This window comes from Pungitius pungitius, chromosome 15 (genome assembly GCF_949316345.1).
Source record: "Pungitius pungitius chromosome 15, fPunPun2.1, whole genome shotgun sequence".
Taxonomy (NCBI): domain Eukaryota; kingdom Metazoa; phylum Chordata; class Actinopteri; order Perciformes; family Gasterosteidae; genus Pungitius; species Pungitius pungitius.
In genome coordinates, this window is record NC_084914.1 from 4,417,291 (window position 1) to 4,440,074 (window position 22,784).

A 22,784-nucleotide genomic window follows, 5' to 3' on the forward strand; every position below is an offset into this window, starting at 1 on the left:
CATCTTCTGCTCAGAATACATGGTGATGGGGGACAGTTTTGATGTTTAGACGTTACTTGCGATAATTCATTATTTAAGTCCATTGCTGCTTTTCCTCTTTACTGATTAAGTGTCTTAATGCAACCCTTAAACGTGCTTTGCTCCACCATGATTTAATTTGAGGGACATAAGCTGCCAAGTTAGGGCACAAATCCCCCACCACAACAACCCGTGTACTGCGTGTTCCTGTTCATTAAAAATGTTTGTTTTATGCAGATGTGGAGGCACTGTGTTGGAAATACGTCAGGACAGAGTCACCATCCTTCAGTGCACTGTCCTTTTTGGCAGAGAGAAAATATTACTTGGCAGAACAGCAAAGTCAATCTCTTAACAAAGTATATATACATATACTGTATATACACATACACTCACACGCAAATAACAAAATCACAGAATTAGGAAACCTAGCTTAACTGATGTGGGATTGAAGAACAATTTTGCAGATTAAGGCTAAATGCAGAGTTTTTAGCCAATGATTTAGTTGCCACATTGTTACATTATGGACTCATAGTCTTTACTACACAAGGGCAAACATACCAAATCATAAAATATTTTAAATGCGGGATCTGGGATTTAGCAGAGAGCTTTTAAAAAAGTCTAAAAAAAGGAAACTGCTCTCCAAGACGGTCGGTAAGCAGGAGTAATTATTTCATTATGTCACCGGCAACCTCTGACGGGCCTTTTTTTTATCTGCTCGGTGGTTTAAACTGTGAAGTGCACATCGCTTCACTCAAGAGCCCTCGAGACGAGACGATTAATGGCACAGCTCAGGTAACTGCGGGCCGACACTTTAAGCCCTTTGATTCCGTGTGGGGGAGGGGGGGGGAACGTTGAGAAATGTCCTACGTGGTGTGTCTGAACAGTGGGAGACTCCGACAGGTTCTGCAGGAGCACGACGCCGAAAGGCCTTCTGGTTCTTTTGGTTTCCAAAGAGGAGAGTTGATCGTTGGCGCGTTTTACTACAAACGCTCTCACGGTTGACGCGTGTTCTTCATCATACTCCATCACCGGGGAGCGAGTGCACACGCGCCAATAGGAGATGTGCATATTTATATGCGTGCACAAGAATCCATTTGCACTGCATACTTGCCTATGAACGTCCCCTTCTGTGGATTTATTATCTGCATACGTGTGTTCTGTGCTGCATTAGCAGTCAATGCGCACACACACACACACACACACAGAGGCATATTCACACATGTGCATGACCACAGCACGAATGGCAGTGAGTAAAAGCATCAGGAAGGAGGAGAGAAATGCCGGAGAGGAGGAGGAGGAGGAGGAGGGAGAGGAGGATGTGACATGATTTAGAATGAGATCATTAACCTTGAGAAAAATAATGGCCGTTGCGATATAGACACCATGTCTCGGACGGACACTCTGCTAGAACAATACCTGGTCTGAATGCTCGGATGCGGACAAGCAGGAGAGGAGCAAGTATGTTCATTTTATATATACTTTTATATATAATCCCCCCCCCCCCAAAAAAAAACCCCATAATTTGCTCTGTCCCAAATACTACATCCAAGTAGGTGTATGAGTACTAAGAGTATGGCCAAAATATTCATACTAAAGGGGATTTAAGTGTGCTGTTGACAGACACTATTTTCCCACAATGCAAATCACCCGGCAAATTATAACAAACTGCCTTCCGAAGTGACATATTTATTACTTGTGCAAGACATCGTTTCTGTGAGAGGACTCGTCGTATATACTTTGTCTAATTGGTATGCTAGCAGCTCTGTAAGGCTGTATGTATGCTGTGTTCACGTTACACACGTAATTATGGGCCACACACCAAACGCACAAAAACTCATTCACGAGAAATATCAGAATATCAAAATAACTAGATGGGATAATAATTAGCAGACACAGTCAAATTTCTCCTTCAGTGGGTTATCACACAGTGCTTATTTATTTCTCCACAACCTTAAATCCAATCTATTATAATTCTTTAGCATGTAAATTATACTTCAGGTTAAGTCCGAGAATGAAAGCTTCCCTTCGTCAATCCCAGCAGTAAACATCTACAATCACGCCTACAATCACTCTCGCACGAGATTCAAACAAATAAAAATTTAAAAAAAAAAGACTACATTCATCAACTGGCACAAAGGCTCATGGGATACAGACGGACAAAATGTCCTTTCAAAAGTGCATTAAACAGCAGTCATGTGGCAATGCCTTTGAACTCCCATTCGACAACAATAGAATAGATTCTTTTTGGCAATATATCTCTCAGACATGTTTTAGTGTCATTTACCAATTTCCTAATCTTCGCGTTCAAAAAACGGATTCGTAATACTGGAAGACGATGATTTGAAGTTAATTGTTGTACAGCAAAGCGATGTTTCTGAAAAATTCACGTGGGTATCATCAAATGATGAGTGAAGACACAATAGAGAAATAAAGGTATGTTTGAACATTAAAGCCTTCAAATGAAAGGTCCACGTAAGTATAAAAGTGATTTTTAAACATGGATTATTTGAAGGCCGAATGACATTTCTTTTTGACACACTGCAGAACATCAACGAAGCAACAGTATATATATATATAACTGTATAAAAGAACAAAGAAAAGCAGACGCAAAATAAAAGTAATTCTTATTGCAATTATTTCTGTTTCCAAAATAAAATAAATAATGTCTTCATGTAAGTCAGGTAAAATGTAAGCCTTGGGTTACAATCCAATGTAAGTCGCTTTGGATAAAAGCGTCAGCTAAATGACATGTAAAAAATCTTCACCTGACAGACACATGGAAATATTTTAAATATTTTGATATGTGCTCCCCTGCTTTTTTGTCTGACCCTCGAAGGGTTGAATCTGGGAAATATGTGTGTCAGGGTCATCACCGTTTCGTGGCCGAGGTGCAGCCTTCTTCCTGTTCTGCTTCATCGTGAACAACGCAACACGTGAAGAAGAAGAAGAAGGCAACAGGGCAGAAGGGTATCGTACCGACTGAATGAGCATGAACTTTGAAACCAGCTTTTAGTTTCTCTACCAATAATTCTGTGTCTTTAAAGAGTTGGATACATTAAATACTAACTAATGTGCCAAAAAAGTATTAAAGCAAGGTCAAACAAACACATTTAAGGTTAAAGTTAAACTAGATAGAAAAGTGTATTTTTCCATCTCCTATTCATGTGATTCCTTCACTTTTATAATGGGGTAGTTCTCTGCTAGGTGCATTCGGCCTATTGTGGGTTATGTTCCAATCAATTAGTAGGACAGGATTCTTCACATTATATGAAGTATTATTTTCATCAATGAAATGATTTGTCACATATTCAACGAACAGATACCCTATATTGATCACTTAAAATGTATTTTGTAACTGTGCAAATAGCACATCAAAAGAAGACAGTAGTTGGACTTTCTGAGACGGGGGAAATAACGTAAACAGTGTTATATGAAGCAACTGCGCCTCATGCTAACGGTTTAAAAATGCAGCTTTACTGCGACAAGAATGCAGCTAAAGGAACGTTGCTAACAGAGGCTACATCTCCGTGCGCTAGGAAATCTGCATGCGCACAGGCAACCAAGTTCCTCGCACTCAAAACACACAACAGTCCTAAAATCTCATCATCATCATGATGTAAAAATCATCTCGGAGTAAAATTTGGTGTCAAATTTAAACTACAACTTTTTAAAAAGGTGTAAAAAACGGTTTGTCTCTGTTCTCATTTCGATGCATAGAGGTTGGTAAACCATCGCCGTGGCCTTCAGAGGAGGTCGGTGCCGTCATAGACGACGGGCTTGTCTAGACTCAGGTGGTACAGCACTTTCTTCGAGATGAACCTGAACGAACAGAAGCACAAAGGAACGTTGTGAAGTTTCGCTCGGGGGCATTGTGTGCTCGCGTGGAGCGCACGGCCCACTCACCTGGAGAAAGAGTTGTCAAAGACCAGCGTGTATTCCCCGGCGTGTCGGACTTTCAGTTCGCCCTGGATTGTCTCTCTGTGGGAGTTGCAGCGGGTCAGCGGGATCAAGACCTGTGGGGAGAGAGAGAGAGAAAGAAGGAATGGAAATGTTAGGGATGCTGTGAGACCTCCTCACAGGAGGAAATATCTGCTGCCTCACCTTGGCCTGCTCCAGGGGCGTCTCCGCACTCTCCCTGTAGATCACGCTGAAGGAGATTCTCTTCGGTTCGGAGGTGAAGGTCCAGGAGACCGTCGGACCGGGGCTACTCACGGAGATGGGGATGGTGCTGTAACAGCTGGACTTGATGAAGAGCTCTCGAGAGCTGTCCCCAAACCCTGAGATGTCCTCCACTGTGAAGAGGACGGAGAGCCTGCAGGGGGGGGGGGGGGGATAAACGATGCGAGAACGTTTGCATGTATAGTGTTAGTGTGCATGTGGGCTACGGGAAAAGACTAATTGATGCAGCAGAATCCGAGATCTGGTCTTTTTTTTCTTCCGCGTATCCCTCCCTGTCAAAGCCTGGCGCCTCCATCGCCCACGCAGCCCGGCACCCGGCGGTTCGCTGGGCGGTTCAGTGGTGTCGTGCTTCGAGTAGCCTTGAGCTGCTCGCCTGGAGCACAGATTGAGCGGCTTGTTGTTTTCAGCTGGCTGAAGTGACGTCATTTCATGACCGGAAGCCACAAAAGGTTGTTTGCGGAGCCCTTTTTCCACGCAAGAACCGAACAGACCTCGATGTTTGAAATCAACGCAGGTCCGCGTTTAAAATGTATGTTCTATTCTAGTTTTGTGGATAAGATTTAGCACTTTGCTAAATCAGTCCCATGCTGACTACAAGCTTTCGGCATACTTATTGCATAGAACTCCTCAGAGTTAAAAAAAAAAAAGGAGAAACAAACATGTACCAAGTAACACCGAGGGAAGTTGTCGATGCCACACATCACAGCTTCAGGTTTTACTTCGCAGTTCTCATCGGAAGAATACACAAGAAGTCCAACCCCCCTGTGACCACCGCCCAACCCAAAGGAACTTTCAGTGCATGCGAAACTCACGTGAGGTCCCCGGACTTCAGCAGGCAGATCTCCGCATCCTGTACCGCAGCACCGAGGTCCTCGGTGTCGTCCGACGCCAGGTCTCCAGCGCTGGCGCTGCCGTTTCTAGCGAAGAGTGGCGGATATTCTACACTTACGCAACGTCAATTTGTATCATTTGTATCATTTCTGTGTGAAAAGATCAAACCAAATCCGCCATAGTGATACAGATGGAATCAATTGGAGTGAATTGGAGAAACTCCTCCTCCTCCTCATCAGAAATACTAAAACAGTGATGTGCATCTCTAGGGGATGGGAACGTGTCACACAACACACACGCTATCTAGTCTGGGTAACTAAGTACACACTTAGCAGGGCTGTGGAACATGTGCAAAAGTTATAAATGTCAAATGTAAAAAAAAAATGTTTCAGCTGAAAAGAACTGAAGTGAATTCCGGTGAGATACTCACAGTGTTGCTGCCCCCTGCTGTCTGTGTCCGGGGGAGCAGGCGGTGGCAAAAGAGAGGGAGTCACTGTCGAAGACCCCGCTCACCTCCTCCTCTGTGATGATGTCAAAAACACCATCACTCAGCTTTTCACCCTCGTCTGCTCCTACAAAATGACAACAAAAAATAAATATTTATTGCATTGCGTGAGCTCTCGACTCCCCCCCCCCCCCCAAACTGAAAACGAGGCATCCATCAGCATTTGACACACTGCACTGTGTTCCGTTTACCTGAGCTGCTCGCCACAGCTCTGCCGGCCTGCAGCAGCCGACTGAAGGGTGTTCCCGGCGCGCTGTGAGTCGCCTCCTCCTGCGGGTGGCGCTCTGTTACCGCGCTGTGCTGGTTGTAACAGTCGGCGCAGCAGCGCTCCCTGTGGACGCCGTGCCGGGTGCTCACGGCGTTGCTGCAGCAGTAGTAGCAGAAGGGCCGCCCACACAGCCTGAGGACACACGTGTTGGGGTTGAGCACGAAAATTGCTTAATGCACGGCGTGCATTTCCACCGGGAGAAATAAAATAATTATTCACTTCACTTCTTTTCGTTTATATTCTACTGATACTCTTTAAATGTAAACACAAATCAACAGTTCATCTTTATCCATACAGCCTCACAGAACCTCATGTTCGATTGCGTTTCGATGAGTACCATTCAATTGGTTGAGTTCTGTTACTGTCACTATTGGTTTGGAGTTGGCAAGTCTAAATGAGAAGTGAGATCCACAAGAAAAATGTCACGAACGTTGGTTCCTGTGACATTTTGCCATCTCGATCACAACGCCCGAAAAGGGAAATGTCATTCTGGTGCCAGCGATGCAATGCGGATAAATTAAATTGTTTTTTGGCGAACCGGTGAAATGTTTTCAGCAATTCAGCCTCTGAATAAACAATAGATTATGATGAGACAAAAAGGTTTTCCATTGTCCCACTGGTTCAAAAAGTGGCGACCTTAACCTTGGTTTCATTAGTTTACCTGCTGACGTACCGACTACAAAGTCAAGCCCGCTTCGATCCATTTTGACCCCCGGACGACAAAACTCACCTGCAGTTGTGCTTGTGGAGCCACCAGCTGAACTGGCTGTGGCAGCCCAGGCAGTAGTTGACGTCTCTCTCCGTCTCCTCGTCCCGCAGCTTCTGCTCGAACTCCAGAGCGTCGGACTTCTGCCACAGCGCGTCTTTCTCCCTGCCGAGACGCCCGGCGTAAGTGCAGCGGCGCGACAGTAGCGAATTGCAGCGCAGTAGTCGCGTACGTTTTATTAAATACCTGATGAGCTCCACGAGCCGCTCCTCCAAGTTGATTTTGGTGCGGTACAGGTCGTCGAGTTCGGCGGCCGCCTTGAGATCCAAGCTCTGTTTGTCCATGGTGACTCTCCGTAGGTTTTCGCTCATCTCCTGACAGGTTTGCCGAGCAGCTGTCAGAGCGGCCTCGGACCTGCAATTAATGCAAGAAACACAGGCCGACTCGCGATGTGTCCAAAGACACATGGTGGGGGGGGAATCTCGAGAGAGTGCGATCGTTATTTTTGGACTTGAATTTTTAAAAGGAATACAGAGCAAAATAATACAAATTCCTAGATGAAGCATACTAAATGAAAAATAAACAATCTGATCCAAACACACATTTTCCACAGAGCTCTAATTATTCAGTCCAGAATGTGTGCTTATGAATACAGTATCTCACCTTGATAAATCCCTTTTCAGATGGATTATTTCGTCTTCTTTCTGCTGGATGAGATTTTCGGAATCGGCCATCTGGATGTTTTTCTCCTCAATCTGTTGGCAATACCTCTGATTCTCAGCCTGAAATCATCAAAGCAAAGCGAAACATTATTTTTTGGTTCTTTGCAAATCATGCCCGAGACCATCATTTTGTGTGTTTTCAACACGGAGCCTCACATTCACGCATTTAAGTCTCAGGTTTTATGTTGCGGCGCCTGGAATCACGCACGCCACCATAATACAAACCCCCCTGGATTAGTCATTAGACGGCCACTGATAAACATGGCATCCGCGTGTCCTCCTACCTCCAGCTGTTTGAATCGGTTCTCCAGTTCGAGCACTTTCTCCCGCTCCGTCGCCTCCAGTTTTACTTCCTGTAACTCCTGATTTATATAAAGGATACAAATTCATCAACTGATGATTATTATTTGGTGAATATGGTAAGAATTCAGACATTACAGTAGCTTTTCGGAGGATTTCCATGTACAAAAAAAGAGTCAAGCAATGTTATTACATGCACATTACTCAACAGGCTATGCAGATAACTGCTTCTTTCTCTCTCTGAAGTCCTTGACATGCTCGTGCATGCATGTATCAAGCCAATGAGAAACAAGCCCTCCACAAAGCAGAGAAACCAGGTTTTGTCCTACAATTAAAAAAATATAACGATATAACTTGCTGACACGGAGATTAGCAAATCAGCTTTGTGTAACCTGGATACTTAAGTGCGTAATACTCATTAAAGCGTGCTTCAGTTCTTGAGCTCAGCGGCTCTCGGCTGACCTGCAGTTGGATTTCCTGGACCTCCTCTCCGCTCGCCTCCCGCACGGCGCCGGCCGCCTCTCCGGCCTCGTCGCCGCCGCCGCGGAGCAGCTGATGGAGGAGCCGCTGGTTCTCCCGCCTCAGCTGCTCCAGGTACGCGTTGAGCCTCTCGGCCTCCCGGGCCGCCTCCCCGTCCAGCTCCTGGAGCCTCGTGGACAGGCCCTCCCAGCGCAGGCGAGCCTCCTCGCTCTCGCCGGTCAGCATGCACACGCGCACGCCGAGCTCCGCCGTCTCCGTGTTGGCTCTGTGGAGCGCCTCCCTGGACTCGCTGCTCTCCACGCACAGGGCCTCGTGGCGCGACTTCAGCGCGGCGAGCTCCTCCCGGGAGGCCGCCGCCTCCGCCGCCAGGCCGGCCCGGGCCCGGGCCTCGCCGTCGCGCTCCCGGAGGAGGGCGTCCTCCCGCTCCCGCGATCGCAGGATCTCCTCCACGTGGCGGCGGTTCAGCTCCTCCACCTGGGCCTTGAGCTGCTCCGCTAGGACGCGGAGGTCCTCTCTGGAGGACTCCGTCACCTCCTGGAGCGCCTGGACCTTCATCCGCTCCTCCGTCGCCGCGAGCAGCTGAGCCCGGAGCTCCGCCGCCTCGTCCTGAAGCCGCCGCACCTCCCGGAGGTTGAGCTCCAGCCGGGCCTCGGCCGCAGCCAGCCGCAGCGGGGCCTCTTTGGTGTCCGAGGACGAGGACTTCTGATGCTCGTCGTGAAGCTTCGGCGTTTTTTCGTTGCTCTCCGCGGCTCCCTTTTCGCCGTGAGGCTCGCCGCTCCTGCTCTCCGGCTCCTCTGCTCGAGCTCGCAGACGCCCGCGTTCCACGGTCTGCTCGCTCAGTTTGGCCTCAGCGTCCCGGAGTTTTTCGAGTAACTCCGCTTGGCTTCTTTGGGACGCGATGAGGCTCTTGTCCAGCTGTGCAGCTTTGGCGGCGACCGAGTCCAGCTCTCGTTGAGTTGCGGCCGACGTTTTCCTCAACAAAGACTGGACCTGGAGAAGCTCCTTGTTCTCCTGCTCCAGCCTCTTGGCTTGAGCATCACGTGCCTCCGTCTGGACGAGCACCTTCTGGGCCATCTCCTCCAAATGCAGGTTGTCGTCGAGAAGCTTCTTCTCCCTGTCTTCCACGCACATCTTGGCGGCCTCAACCCGGCCCTTTAAGTGCTTCTCACGAGCTCTGAAAGAATCCAGCTGGTCCAACAGGGCGGTCCTGCCCTCGGTCAGCTCCGTAATGCTCAGCTCCCTTGTTTTCACGGTTTGGAGCAGCTTAGCGTTTGTTTCCATGAGGACGCCGCATTTGGCCTCGTAGTCCTCGGAGGAAGCGACTTCGTCGTCAGCCGATCCGGAGCTCAGGCGCTCCCTCTCGGCGTTTAGCTTCTCCGCCTGCTCCTCGAAATGCTTGATTTTCTCTGAACTGAAGGCGAGCTCTTTCTCTCGTTTTTTCAGGGCCGCCCTCGCGTCCAGCAGCTGGCTCTTGAGCTTCTCGTTGAGGCTGCTGCTCGTGCTGCATCTCTGCTCGACCTCGTCCCGCTCCTCGTGCAGCCTCCTCCTGAGGTCCTCCGCCCGTCGCTCTCTGCACTCCAGCGACGCTTGGAGGTCCTGAAGCTGGGCTCTCAGGTTCCCCGTCTCTTTCTCCTTCACGCTCAGCGCCCCCTGAATTCGGCCGACGGCGCCCTGGAGCTCCTCCAGCCGGCCGAGCGCCGCCCCGCGCTCGTCGCGGGCGCCGGACTCGGCTTCGGCCAGCTTCGCCTCGCTGCTCCTCAGCTCTTCCCCCCGGAGTTTCAGCTCCTGGGACAGACGCTCGCAGCGCCCGGCCCCGTCGGCCGCCTCCCTCTTTGCTTCCATCCTCTCCTCCTCCGCGGCCTTGAGTCTATCCAGGAGTTCCTGGATTTTCCAGGCCGAGTCACAGTAGCTCGTGGTTTGTTGTCCCTTCTCTTCGAGGGCCTCGCCCAACTTGGAGAGAAGCTCCATGTTTTTATCCCCCGCCGCAGCGAGTCTGTCCTGAAGTTCACCGATCAGCGCGTCACCGCCGGGTTGAGGGCGATTTGCTCCCCCCTCGCCATCCGCGTCCCGGCTACTTTGGGCCGCCGTGGACGAAGAGTTGCCCGAGGCCGTCTGAGCTGCCAACAGCTGGCTTTGAAGGTCCTCAACCACAGCTTTCAGCTCGGCAGCCTCTTTCCCCAAATCCTGAACCCGCACCACAAGCTCCTGCCGCTGCAGCTCGGACTGGTCGAGCTCAATGCGGAGGTTCTCTGCAACGCTGCACGGGGAGGGCTCCCCCAGCTCCCCCAGCTCCCCCAGGGGGCCGTGACTGAGGTCGGAGACTGGGCCAAACTCCTGCACCTGCTTAGGAAATGGAGAAAGAGAAGTGTGAAGCTTTTAAAGAGTCTAATTTACTCAAACATTTTTGCAGGACTGTTCTTAAGCACCTGTGAGTGCGAGAAGCCGCTTACGAGGCTGTTGATGCTGGAGCAGCGACTGGGGGGCCTCCACACAAAAGCTGGCGAGGCCGTACCTAAGGTTCGCCTTGGACATAAGGACATACCAAATATTAAGGTCTTCAACAACTGATGAAGACAACGAGTTAAGATGCACATGACAGCTACCTGATACAACACAACCAGCTTTACAGAAAGGAGGAACTTAAGTCGATTGAAAACACGTCTTGATGTGGCTCTATTGTAAAACTGTATTGTATGGTCTCATATCCGTTTCATATTTTCCAAAGAAATGTCCTATAATGGACACATGACCTCAGTCAGTGGAATGAAAGCTAGAGTTTCTTTGATCAAACTGGGCAAGTGTATTTTAGGCTACCGATTGGAAGTATTTGGTAAAAATAAATTTCAAGAACACAAGGCAATATGTCCGTCTATAATAGTCTTACTGCATTTGTAAATGTGGTTATCTTCATATCGTGTTCATACTGTGTGTGAAAGGTGTTGATTCAACACCTTTCTTCCGTCCCTCGGTTTGTGTTGTTCTAGGTGTTGCTGCGCTGCATCACATCGTAAGACTTCACCGGTAATCATTTGATGCACAACAACAAACAACACCGCAAATTAGGCCTGTTAAAATTGTGTCCGCTGCCTGTAGAGTGACTGCAAATTGATGACAGGGAAGTGAAAGGTTTTGGGGAAAGGTGCTGACGTAAAGAACGGTGATCAGCGCTCACACGTTGTCGGCACCCCCTGACACGCACACACATTTACACACACTTAAGCAAAGAAAAGAGCTGTGAATGTGCAGAGTGATCAGATAATTACGTGTTACTCGAAGTTGTGAAATACTTAATTTTGCTTCACCGCAGTACTGCATTAACTGCACTAAACTGGGAGGATTTTTTTAAATTACCTCCGGTCTGTCACGATCAAGCTGGTGTTTTCCTTGAAAGGAAACACGCAATTGTAAAAGTACAAATATAATTCTAGGCATTTTTTACCTTGCAAAAGTCGGCCAATCCGCATCGAGGTCGTAACCCCGGGCCGCCACGTCGAACTGGATCTGGTTGAGTTCGTAAAGATGATTTATTATGTCGGCAGTGACGTGAGACTTAAGGAAGGGACTCCGGGCATAGTACCAGTCGCTGGGTGGGAAGAACAAAAACATCAAGACATAAAACCCAATTCTGAGGAGAGGTCAGCACAAACACATCTTTAATTTGTCACATGACAGTGTTGTTTACAGTTGGTGAGGCAGTGGGTTTGAGGTTGAACTGCGCTGTTTGCGATGAACTAGGATGACTTTCGTTGGGTGGAGGGCGGAGGAAGTGAGACCTGACTGTAGGTGTGGACGTTTACACCAAGTGGCCGTTGTGTTCGCCCGTGAATACAGATGTAAGATGTGAATCAGGAAGGGAGAGTTGCACTTCCTAAACAGGCATTGTTGTTCCATAAAGTACAAGCAGGACATTTAGCAGCTTTAAAGGAAAAATGTTCCATCTATATACACTATATATATAGATATATATATATAAATATATATATATATATATCTATATATATATATATATATATATAAGCGTGTTTTCTCTGACCTTGTGACCTTCTGGTTCACGAAACACTGCTGCAGAGTGTCAGCGAGACGCTGGTGAACGAGTGAATAGCGGATGAAGGCCCTTCCTCTCCCCAGTGATGTCTTCAACTGAGGATGCAGACAAATATACACAAGCACAGACACACACACGTTACTGCCATGTGGACTGACCCCAGTAGTTGGTGTTCTTTGTAGTCTGGTCAGTATTAAAACACAACAAGTGGCTCCATTTTTTCGCACTATAGCCCAACATACATTGGATATTGAACTGAATTCCATAAAAAGCATTCAATATTTTAAAAATCCATCAGTAACACGTTTTTATAATAGCACCATCATATCGAGAAAATCAGCGGCAAGGCAGCAGGTGAGCGAGGCAGCGCCGAGTCTAACTGAACCCGCCTCGCCTGTGGATTAGTTACATGCTTATGTGCCTCCATGTGTTGCACAACATGGCCGAGGCAGCCCGGGCGGGGGGGGGTTAGGGTGTGTGACTGTGCGAGTGCGTGTTGCAGGGAACGATTACCTCAGCGATGGACTTAACAAAACGGATGCCATCATTAGCTCCCTTGATCTTAATCAGGCAGTCGCAGAAGTAATCCCAGTAGTCTTTCCTCTGACCAAGAAAGGTTGTCTTCTCTTTCTGGTCGAACTAGGAAAGACACATGACCTCATTACTGCATAATTAATGTTACATATATATTATAAAATGTCTTCAGCGGTACGGATTGTATGAAAGGTTTTTTCTGGCACGACTCAGTATAAATATTTAATGCTAATGGTAAAAATTGTAATTAATATGATTCCTACAATACACCTTTGTTTCCTCAGAGCTGTGGTTTCCAGTCTGTAGGTCCTCCAAAGATAAGACAAGATAATCACAGCTATTTCTGATACACACATTAGACTTTTTCCCTGACCTTTTTTTTTTAGACTTGTCTGTTAGAAAGACTTGGAGAAAAATAAGTCACTCTTTAGTTTGTAATTTTAAAGGTTCACAACCGCAAAATGTCACTGGCCCGGAGCAGACGGTTCACAGTCTTTTTAACTTGTGACCTTTTTGTAGCAAACCAACCCTTCCTCACAACAGCTTGAAGCTTCTGTTTAAAATGCAAAAAACTTAAACCAAAAGTGCACGTTTGTCCCTCAGGTTGTTTCATTTTATTTTTGCTGAAGCCGGAATGGTTAAACGAGGAAATACAACAACTAATACATGATGATTCTGAAAATAAATAATATGAATTTAGAACAAAACATGCATGGGGGGTATTAGAACGTACCTGTAGCAGGTATTCTAGTTTGTAGAAGAACTTGTGCAGGTTGGGGCAGTCATCGGTTACAGGTTCACCAACCTCGTTGTGTTCTTTACTCAACTCAAACACAGCATCTGAAGGGCACAGTTAACAGCATCGTCAACACGTGCACACGCGCCAATGTTGTATGCATCATCCCGACTGTGAGGCATGGCGCACACGTGTGCAATAGTTACCATGGAGATCTCTGATTATCCTCTGCAGTTGATTATCTCCAACTGATGGGGAGGAGGAGGCCATGATGGAGTGGTCCAGTCAGGAAATCTGCATTAAAATGATAGGGATTCCGTTTTTTTTTTTTGGAATATCTTTTTAAAGGTTCCCATAATGTAAACAAAGATGTACCCTCCCCCCCCCCCCGCCAAAAAAAAACGAATTAACTTTGTGATCACACCACAAGATGTGACGAGTATGCCCAAAATGCTACTGCATGGAGGTAAACACACACACACTCATAGGTTCACCAACTATTCTTCCACAAACACAATACTGTACTCCTCCAAAACAAAAAGGTCTGAGCCATAATTCCATGACTCCGTAACTGTCTTGATTCCCCCGTGGATCTGAGAAGAGGAACAAACCGCGCTGACAGCTGACTGAAGTTAGCAAAGCTTTGACTCATCACGACGGAAGGATGGAGCGAGTCCGTGTTTTTTCAGCGACAAAATGCTTTTTTTTTTTAAGGCAAATGTGTTGCAACGTGCGGTTGATAAAACAGAGCAGCGAGAACCGACTCAAATCACTTTCAACACGGCTTCAAAAAGGCAACAAACAATGACGTAAACATCGAATTGTGAGAGCTGGCGATCCGACGTGCACCTGTTCGCAGCGCCTCATTTCCTGGTGTTTTTTGATGTAAACTTCCACTAAAAAAACAATTGCACGTTGGTGGTACGTTAAGCGAACAACACGTCAATATTGAATAAGCCGCCAACTTAAGAAATAGACGTACTTGCTGTGTAAAACTGTGCAATGTCCGATTTGTGGGTGATACAGCAGAAGCGTGATAGCTGTTGTGGGGCGGGGACAGTCGATGATTGACAGGCCTGGCCGATCAATGGCCAGCTGCTGCTGCTAAAATCCTTCGTAGTTTGGTTGAGAGACAAAAGATAAATAAACAGAAGACAGAGACGAATCGTGCATCACAAATACAATAATTCATAAATATATTACCTGATGTTTGGTTTTTACGTGATCAAGATGATTGCCCACTTAAAGAGGAATTTTGAAGAAAAAAATATTTTGGTGACCAGAAAATAATAATCATAATAAGATGCACCTTTTTGAGACAGTTTATGAAATTGTCCCAAATTCTTGTTTTAAATTCTGGAATTATGCTTTAAACTGAGACATTACAGTTTTCAGTTCGTAATTAATCAGAGTATTCATTCTTGAAGTGTGAGGGCCATTAAAAACAATTCTGAATTACTAGAATATAGGGAACAAGTCAGCTTTGTCAGTTTGGACAGATTTGTGTGGGTGATCTGAAAATGAAGTTAGATTTCGGTTCACCTTTGTGGTGGATATTTAAAGAACAACTCCCAGTTCCAAAGATACTGGCATGAAGGACTCTGGTGTGTGCAGGTAGCGTGTACGTTTCCACATTTCTCATTTATTTGTTTCATTCAAGATACGTCATGATACTGAAGTAAAAGTTTATACTTATTTGTATTTGTTCATTTAAATATTCACAGAATATTTATGTATTTCATTTTGACCGGTCAGTCCGATACGAAAGATAGATTTAAACTGTAAATGATGCACCTTATTTTGAGAATGATTTTCTAAATGGTTTATGTATTGGCAATAAGTACTTATACTGTAATTACTTTTTTTTCCTGAACTATAATTTAGCAAAAAGGATATTCAGTCATGAAAATGACATGGTTTGCAGAACTTTTATTTAATGAATGATTGCGGTAAAACAACCCTCTGAGGTTGAGTATCAAGAGAATAGTAGATTAGATTAGATTAGATTCAACTTTATTGTCATTACACATGTACAAGTACAGAGCAAAGAAATGCAGTTCATCATCCCACCAGAAGTGCAATAGTAGTAGGTACAAATATACAGATAATAATAAAGCAAACTCTATTATATAAATAAATACGGAATATGCAGATTGATTGAGGTAATGTGTACATATTATACAGGTTGATTAGTGCATTTAAATGTAGATAGACTATAAGCAGGAACTATAAAAAGGGCATATGATAAGATAGGTAATACAGATTGAGTGAACGTTAAAATAGTGCATCATAATAAACAATAGCTGCCTAACGTTACTAGACTAGTGAAATGTTCAGTACATGGTTTGTAGTGGAAACAGATTCCAAAGTGTTTGAGTGCAGGAAGGTCCAGTAGTGATGGTGTACAGTACAACAGTTTATTGACATTTCTATCAAAGGCTCCTTTATAACCATCACGTGCGCTGTATCATTAAGTCTAGTTGAATGCACCGCTCTAACGAAGCCTTTCCATATTTAGACTTTCTTTTCTTGCTGTGGAAATACGGCAACAATGGACTACACCGACTACTCCGGCTCCTCCGACTACTCCAACTACTCCGGCTCCTCCGATGACCCTGACGAAACCTGCGACAAAACGAGCGTCATAGAGTTCGGGGCGGTGTTCACCGTGGTGCTTTTCTCCATCGTGGTCATCCTCAGTCTGCTCGGAAACCTCATGGTCATCGTGGTTCTGGCCAAGTACGAGAACCTCAAAGCCCTCACCAACGCGTTCATCCTGAACCTGGCGGCGTCGGACCTCTTCTTCACCGCCGCCCTGCCCTTCTGGGCCTACAACCACGTGCACGCCTGGACTCTGGGGGAGCACGCGTGCAAAACCGCCACCTTCGTCTTCTACGTCGGCTTCTACAGCAGCGGCATCCTCCTCATCCTGATGACGGCTCACCGCTACGTGGCCGTCATGAGCCCCCTGTCCAACTTGGTGTCCACCACGGGCTCCGGCAGCGTGGCGGCGTGCGCGGCCGTGTGGGCCGCGAGCACGCTGGCGGCCAGCCCGTCCTTCGTCACCAGCGCCGTGGTCGAGGAGCGCTGCCACTTCTCGAGCTCTTACTGGGAGTTGTGGGTGGTCTACCAGCAAAACGCCCTCTTCGCGTTGAGTTCGGTGGTGTTCGTCTTTTGCTACTCCCAGATCATGTGCAGGTTGCTGCGTCCCACCGCGCAGAGGAGGAAGAACAAGACCTTGAAGCTCATTTTCACGCTCACGGCGGTCTTCTTCGTGGGCTGGGCGCCTTACAACATCGTGATATTCCTGCAGACGTTGAATACACGGAACCCGCAACCGGTCGCCCCAAAGGTTTTGCTCGCAGCGTGTGAAGCGTCACGGCGACTCGACTACGCCTTTTACGTCACTCGGCTTTTTGCCTTCTCCCACTGCTGCCTGAACCCTGTGTTTTATGTGTTCGTGGGGGTGAAGTTCAAAAACCACTTGATGAAAATGCTGAAAGGGTGGGGTCGCAGGAACAGCAGCCTCCGCAACAGGCAAAGCCGCCTCACCATCACGTCGCTGACGAGCGGCGAGGAGGTCGTGATGTAGTCAACGCACGGGGCCGAGATGAAACCGGTGGCGCCGTGCAATATGAATGCATAGATAATATTGATCGGTGATCATAGGAGACAGAAACTCACACACAGCGAACCAAGGCTGACCGTTACGTTCAGATAACAGGGACGTTCACTTTCAAATAGGGCCTAAATTTGTTTCATTTTTTACTCTTTTACGCTGCCACAATTCCCTTTTGGGAACAGCGGGTGGTGAAATGCTGGCGACGCCGTCGGCGTTTAACTCAAAGTGCGACGGAGCAGCAGCCGTGGCCGTTGGTATCCGGCGTGGTCGTTCAAACTGCAATGAGTCCCTTAATAGCTGACATAAACTCTGCGGCCTCTTTATTAGCTCCAGCTGTACACCTGCTTGTTAATCAAATGAAGTATGAGAATCATCCGATCGTGAAGGCGCTAAGAAGCGTGCCGGCGTGGTCGGCGTGGTCGACGTGGTCGGGGGCCTTTCAGTTGTTGAGACCCCAGAATGAGGAAGAGGTGCGATCCATGTGACTTTCTGTGACGTTCGCCCTGCAGTAAGAGGACAATGATCCCGGTGTCTTCTCGCCCTGTGTCACATGTGAGCGGTTTAGAATGCAAACAGATGCATTGGTAATATGTTGCAATAGAGAAAATTTTTGGGAGTCACGCAAGTGAAAAGAAAAACCAAAATGGATGATTTCACTTTAGTTTCGTTTGGAATCTCTTGGAGTTTATTTCCACAATGCCATCATGATTATTTCTTGCTTGTTGTCTACATATTTAAATCTATGCTTTACAATAAAAACATTTAAAATTAAAAAAAGTTCTTTGTTTCTTTGTTTCCCTTCACTGCTGTGTCTGGATAATGTCGTAATCGCAGCAGTTTTTAAAATCAAAGCGTGCTCTTGAATTGTGAAATAAAAAAGAGGAACCATTTTTTTTTGGTTGCTAAGCGAAGCTCGCACAACCATTAATTTGGGGAAAGAATGGAACAAGCAGAATGAGAGTTACAGAGAGCTCTCAGAAATATAAATACTGATGAGTCATGAGTGGGAGTGAAAAGCTTTCCTAGATTACATTAGAAATAAACAAACTGGTTATTAGTGGAAAAAAACAACCAACCATCCACAGAGATATGGTGTTCTAATATTGGCTTTTTTATGAGAGATGAGTGGAGCGTGGAGGGGCTGCATACCGTCACAGTGCAGAGACTTGAAAGAGGAAGCATTTAGAAAAGGTTTGACTGCAGTCGACTCTATTACTAAACGTAACAATTAGTTTTTCAAGTGTAATCAAATCAGCACTTCAGATAACGTCGTTGGGGGATTTCACCGCACAGAGAGAATCAACCCACGAGATAATAATAAATGTGATTTGCTTGAAATGAATTGTAATCTCATGCTTTGATGTGAATGTGATGACTGTTGATCAGACGGGGAAAGTACAGGATGAACAAGACGTTTAACTGATATCAGCATTGTTATTTGATCAAAGTGTCATTAGAGCTCTTGTAAGTCACAGACAAACACACATGCGTTCTGAAAGTTGACGCGTGTTCCTTTTCACCTGCTTTTGGTTTGCGTTTCTCTTTAAATGTTTAAATGCGTGCCATCGATTCAAACCGTTTCAGTCATTCATTTCACAAACATTTTCTCTCTTCCTCTTTCTGTAGTCCAAGTGTTTTAACTCCATCACATGTGACGTGTTTCTACAGATCCCTGTACATGGGTACCTGAACATGGCTGAGTAGCGCGGCCCTGACGGCTCTACGGAGCGGGGGGGGGGGGGGGGGCAGAGAGCACAGGGACATCTCAGAGGGGCCACTGTAACAGCACTCATATCTGTCTCAGGGGGTGGATTAAGCTTAATTAACTAAACCTTCCAGCACGCTTGGATGAATGGATAGAAGTCAAGGGCAGAGCAGTCACCGGTGTGCCCATGCGCTCTCTGCCAGGCATCGGGAGGGACTTTTGTGCCCAAATGTTTTCATATTAAAACGGGAGTGTGAGCAATGACAGCAATGAATCGGGTGCTGTGGTAACAATCAATACAAGTAAACTAATAATATCCGGTTATTTAGTGTTAATCCAGTTGAAAGAGGCCTGAATAGAGACGATCCAATCACGCGCTGCACGTGCACGAGGCAGTTTAGGCAGCAGCCTTCCCGCCATCTTGCACAGGTTCCTCGTGTTGCAGCAATTTACGAGTTTGTTTTTGGACCGAAAAAGCGTTTCTGAGAAGCGATCAAACCTCCGATAGATCCATCTCACCTTGCAATGAAGTGTCAGCTGTAGGGGAGAGGACTCCAAATGTGCTTGAGGGGGGGGGGGGGGGGATTCGTGTTTTTAATATGCAAAAAAAAAACAACTGCAGGAAGTTTATTATAAGAATTAATGACATCAAAAAACATGGAGGATAAAAAAAAAGAAACTAGAGCAACACAGAATCAAACACACCAGATGGAGATAAAATGGAAAAGGCCATCTAAGGCATCCCGTTTCATATCTGCGAGTCAGTGCAATATCTTTCCCCGGATCATTTTCTTAGCAAATGGTGTTGTTGTTCCATCCTGTTTTTAGCCACAAGCTAAACAGCTGTTGTTGTTTTCTTACGTGGTGTCTGCTCGTAGCGCTCCCTGGCCCTAACGTTCACTCCCTGCTCTTCATTTCTCCAGGGCACCTCACCCTCTTTTTTCACGTTGATTTCTCCTCTTTCACTGCAGTTATCTACCACGATAATTACCCCAACCATATGTGAATTTAATTGATGCCTTGAAATTGGGAAAATGTGTGTGTATTTGGTGCATTTTGCTAATAAAGTCCTATCGCCTGTTAATCCGGACCGTCAGGAAGATGCGAGCAAATCAATTGGGTGTGTCAGCCTTATCATCAGAAACAACTGTTTTAGTGAATAAATAATAGCTGACTAAATCCGTGTTCGACATAAAAGTGGCGCGTGTGACATTTTGCTAATGCGCCTCATCCTGAATTGAATTTGTCATGGGAATAGAAAGAGGATTAGATTCACTGTTTGACTCACAGGGAACAAACACATCTGTACTTTGATCAATTATGAGTCCGGGAAAGGTGACATGGTTTTGCAGAACATTCTTGAAAGATGTAAAAATGAACAACCAATGGCTCTCATTGTGCATCTTGGCCTTGTTTTTCCAATGCAGTGCTACATCTCTCCACTAGAGGGGACATGAGCATTGGCATGACGCTTACTGGACAGCATTATTGATAACAATCTATAGGCACAAATAGTTCAGGCAGAGTAGGACTACGTTATATTTTGACTAAAGAGCCGCACTGCTTTGTATAAGATTCACTCCTAGTTTTCTTTCAGTTTTCTTTTAATGTTCATCACAAAGAACAAAAGCAGCCTGCCCCTGCATGTCCCACACCATCACTTATCTATACTTTAGGGTCGCTGTCCTCTTCTTACCTGCTGTTGTCGGACTGAAAAAAATACATTGATTAAATGCGATGAAGCCTTAATTAACAAATCAAACATCTGGATATCCAGACTAAAGCGACTGCAAAGGCTGAGCTGCCTCGTGTAAAATTGGCCATTTGATGTATCAAACACTGCATCCTGATGTTTCCTGCTATATTTTTCCCATCTGGATTTTTTTCGTATCCTCCCTTTTTTTCTTTTTTAATTGTATCTTTCGCTTTGGAACTTTCACTTTTTCTGGTTGACTAGTATTTCATGTTGTTCATTAAACACTTTGCTTTATGGTGACATGGTGGAGAATAACTGGTGAAGGATTGCCAACAAGGAGTAAACCCTTTGATGAGAATAAATTAGCAATTTATGTTGTGAAAATTATATTGGGCCTTAAATTAGAGGTTTTAGCTGTATTCTCCAGATATTTTAATGAAATTTATTATTTTACCCTCACATCAGATCTTTGGCTTCCGTCCAAACTGGTTGAAGTTGCTTAATTGTGCCATTTGTTATGATCAGAATAAAAGTTACCTACCTGCACATGACAAAGAAAACACAGAAAACGTTTTTTAAAAACATAAGCCAGAATTAGTTTGAGTTAAAATGAGCAAAAATATATTTTGGTCTGTTCAAATAAAAGACAAATAATTAAAAATAGTTGTTGAAGAGGATTATAAATCAGTTTGATAACATGGCACGAAAAGTGGCATCACATGTGTGAATATACACCAGTATCAACACCAGTAAAATCGAGATTGAGCAAATAAATCCATCAAAGCGTGTATGTGTGTTTTTTTTTTTTTTACTTTTAAGCTGTATGTCAAAGAGTGTAACCTCATTCACTTTTTCAGTCCACAAGCGAACGCAACCTCACGACATGAAACAAAACCCAGTACAAACGCTCGGGTCCAAAGAGCTCGGCGGTGCTGTGAATGCTTGGAAAGGGACCCGGTGGGAAGTGGACCTCCAGACGTGGCCGTGGCTGTACCCACTGAGCTAATATCCAACAGACCAAGCTTTTTGGCTTCCCCTTCCTTATCCTCAGGCTGCACCAGCTGCCGTCTACCTCCAAACACACTCCACGCCCCTGATATGTTGTCCTCTACCTGCTTCGTCCCTTCTCCTCCTCCTCCTCCTCTTCCTCCTCCTCCTCATCTGTGGGTGTTCGGTTCCTCCCTTTTTTTTGGGGGGTGCCGCAACTTTCCAAAAGGTGAGCAGAAGTGATTCTCAATAGCAGCGTGCATGACTAATGGTGGAAACATGTTAAAATCATCGCAGAAATGTCCTTGGGAAGACAAATGAATTTTCAGCAGAATAATTAACTTAATTAACAAATTTGCATGCATATTCATCAGGGCCATTGAAGTCTTTCCAGCTCAGCTTGATGAACGTTGCTGTGTAATAACCAGCTCATTTACATTCTGCCATCCACTGCCATTTGTGTGGATTACTGAGAAAAGGCACCGTGTGTGTGTGTGTGTGTGTGTGTGTGTGTCTGTGTGCATGATGTTAAGGGTACAGACACTTTTCTCTTTCCCCTAACATGTCACAGCGAGAGCTGGATGATTTGATTTGCGATACTGTTTTGTTGGATACACACCCTAGTATCGGACCCTTCTGCCTCTCCTCACACACACACACACACACACACACACACACACACACACACACACACACACACACACACACTCCAGTACAGCGGAAGCTTTCATATGCACACATGCATGCACACATACCTTGCCTTAATGCGGCGTGTGTTTGCTTTAAACCCATATCTCCTTGCATCCTCCCACCCCGTCTACCCCCCCCCCCCCCCCCCTTCTCTCTGGTGGGCAGTTCTTGGCACCGATCCCGAGTCGTAAACCCTCCTGGGTTGCCAGACTGTGCGTTGTTAAAACGCGAGGCCCCTCTAGTACCCCCCCCCCCCCCCCCACCTCACACCCCTCCCTCCCTCGTCTCTGCAGGGCAATCTTTAAAGGCAGCAAGGTGTGACGGCACAGACTGGCAGCTTGGCAGCCGTGCCCGAGGATACCAGCGCTCCGTCAGCCGTGAACGGGCACCATCACATGGGCTCGCCTAAGTAATACCGCTCGCCGTACATGTGCCTTTCTCATGCCTCATCTGTGCCAGTCAGAGACAAAGGAATTCATTAAGAGATTTCACATGGCGTTGAATGCTTTTTTTTTTTTTGCCCGGGTTATAGTTAATTGGGAATTTCACACAAGCTAAGGTAACCGAGGAAGAGATTATCCAAATGAGTTCTGAAAAAAGTTAATTACACTCACTCGGCTGTATGTGGCCCCTTGATCTGGTTGGGCACTGAACAATGGAGGAAAAGTCGTTTTTTTGCGGGAATATTTCTCTAACAATGTGTTTTCTCATTTCTCAGTCGTGGAGTTTTCGTCCGCTGCCACCGAGCAACGTTAGAAAA

At 46.1% G+C, this 22,784-nt stretch overlaps 2 protein-coding genes across 8 annotated transcripts; one reads left to right on the forward strand and one right to left on the reverse strand.

The window, feature by feature from the left end:
* Positions 1 to 1,694: 1,694 nt before the first annotated feature.
* On the reverse strand, positions 1,695 to 14,388 carry LOC119209437 (FYVE and coiled-coil domain-containing protein 1-like). Of its 6 annotated transcripts, none has more exons than XM_037458800.2 (18): positions 14,307 to 14,388; positions 13,531 to 13,618; positions 13,322 to 13,428; positions 12,568 to 12,693; positions 12,043 to 12,149; positions 11,449 to 11,592; positions 10,460 to 10,532; positions 7,992 to 10,352; positions 7,514 to 7,591; positions 7,171 to 7,289; positions 6,754 to 6,921; positions 6,532 to 6,672; positions 5,725 to 5,933; positions 5,459 to 5,600; positions 5,010 to 5,114; positions 4,120 to 4,330; positions 3,922 to 4,031; positions 1,695 to 3,837 (listed from the first exon to the last, which is right to left on the reverse strand). In XM_037458800.2, exons 2-18 carry the CDS (start codon positions 13,592 to 13,594, stop codon positions 3,762 to 3,764), a joined length of 4,341 nt encoding a protein of 1,446 aa, XP_037314697.2. In that variant the 5' UTR covers positions 13,595 to 13,618; positions 14,307 to 14,388; the 3' UTR covers positions 1,695 to 3,761. The 6 variants fall into 6 exon arrangements, with proteins under 6 accessions (XP_037314697.2, XP_037314696.2, XP_037314693.2 ...); XM_037458799.2 differs by having other exon boundaries at positions 7,992 to 10,349; positions 10,436 to 10,532; XM_037458796.2 differs by having other exon boundaries at positions 10,436 to 10,532.
* Positions 14,389 to 14,917: 529 nt separating this feature from the next.
* LOC119209439 (chemokine XC receptor 1-like) lies at positions 14,918 to 17,640 on the forward strand. Of its 2 annotated transcripts, none has more exons than XM_037458805.2 (2): positions 14,918 to 14,945; positions 15,843 to 17,640. In XM_037458805.2, exon 2 carries the CDS (start codon positions 15,876 to 15,878, stop codon positions 16,914 to 16,916), a length of 1,041 nt encoding a protein of 346 aa, XP_037314702.2. In that variant the 5' UTR covers positions 14,918 to 14,945; positions 15,843 to 15,875; the 3' UTR covers positions 16,917 to 17,640. The 2 variants fall into 2 exon arrangements, with proteins under 2 accessions (XP_037314702.2, XP_037314700.2); XM_037458803.2 differs by lacking the exon at positions 14,918 to 14,945 and adding an exon at positions 15,325 to 15,508 and having other exon boundaries at positions 15,548 to 17,640.
* Positions 17,641 to 22,784: the final 5,144 nt, after the last annotated feature.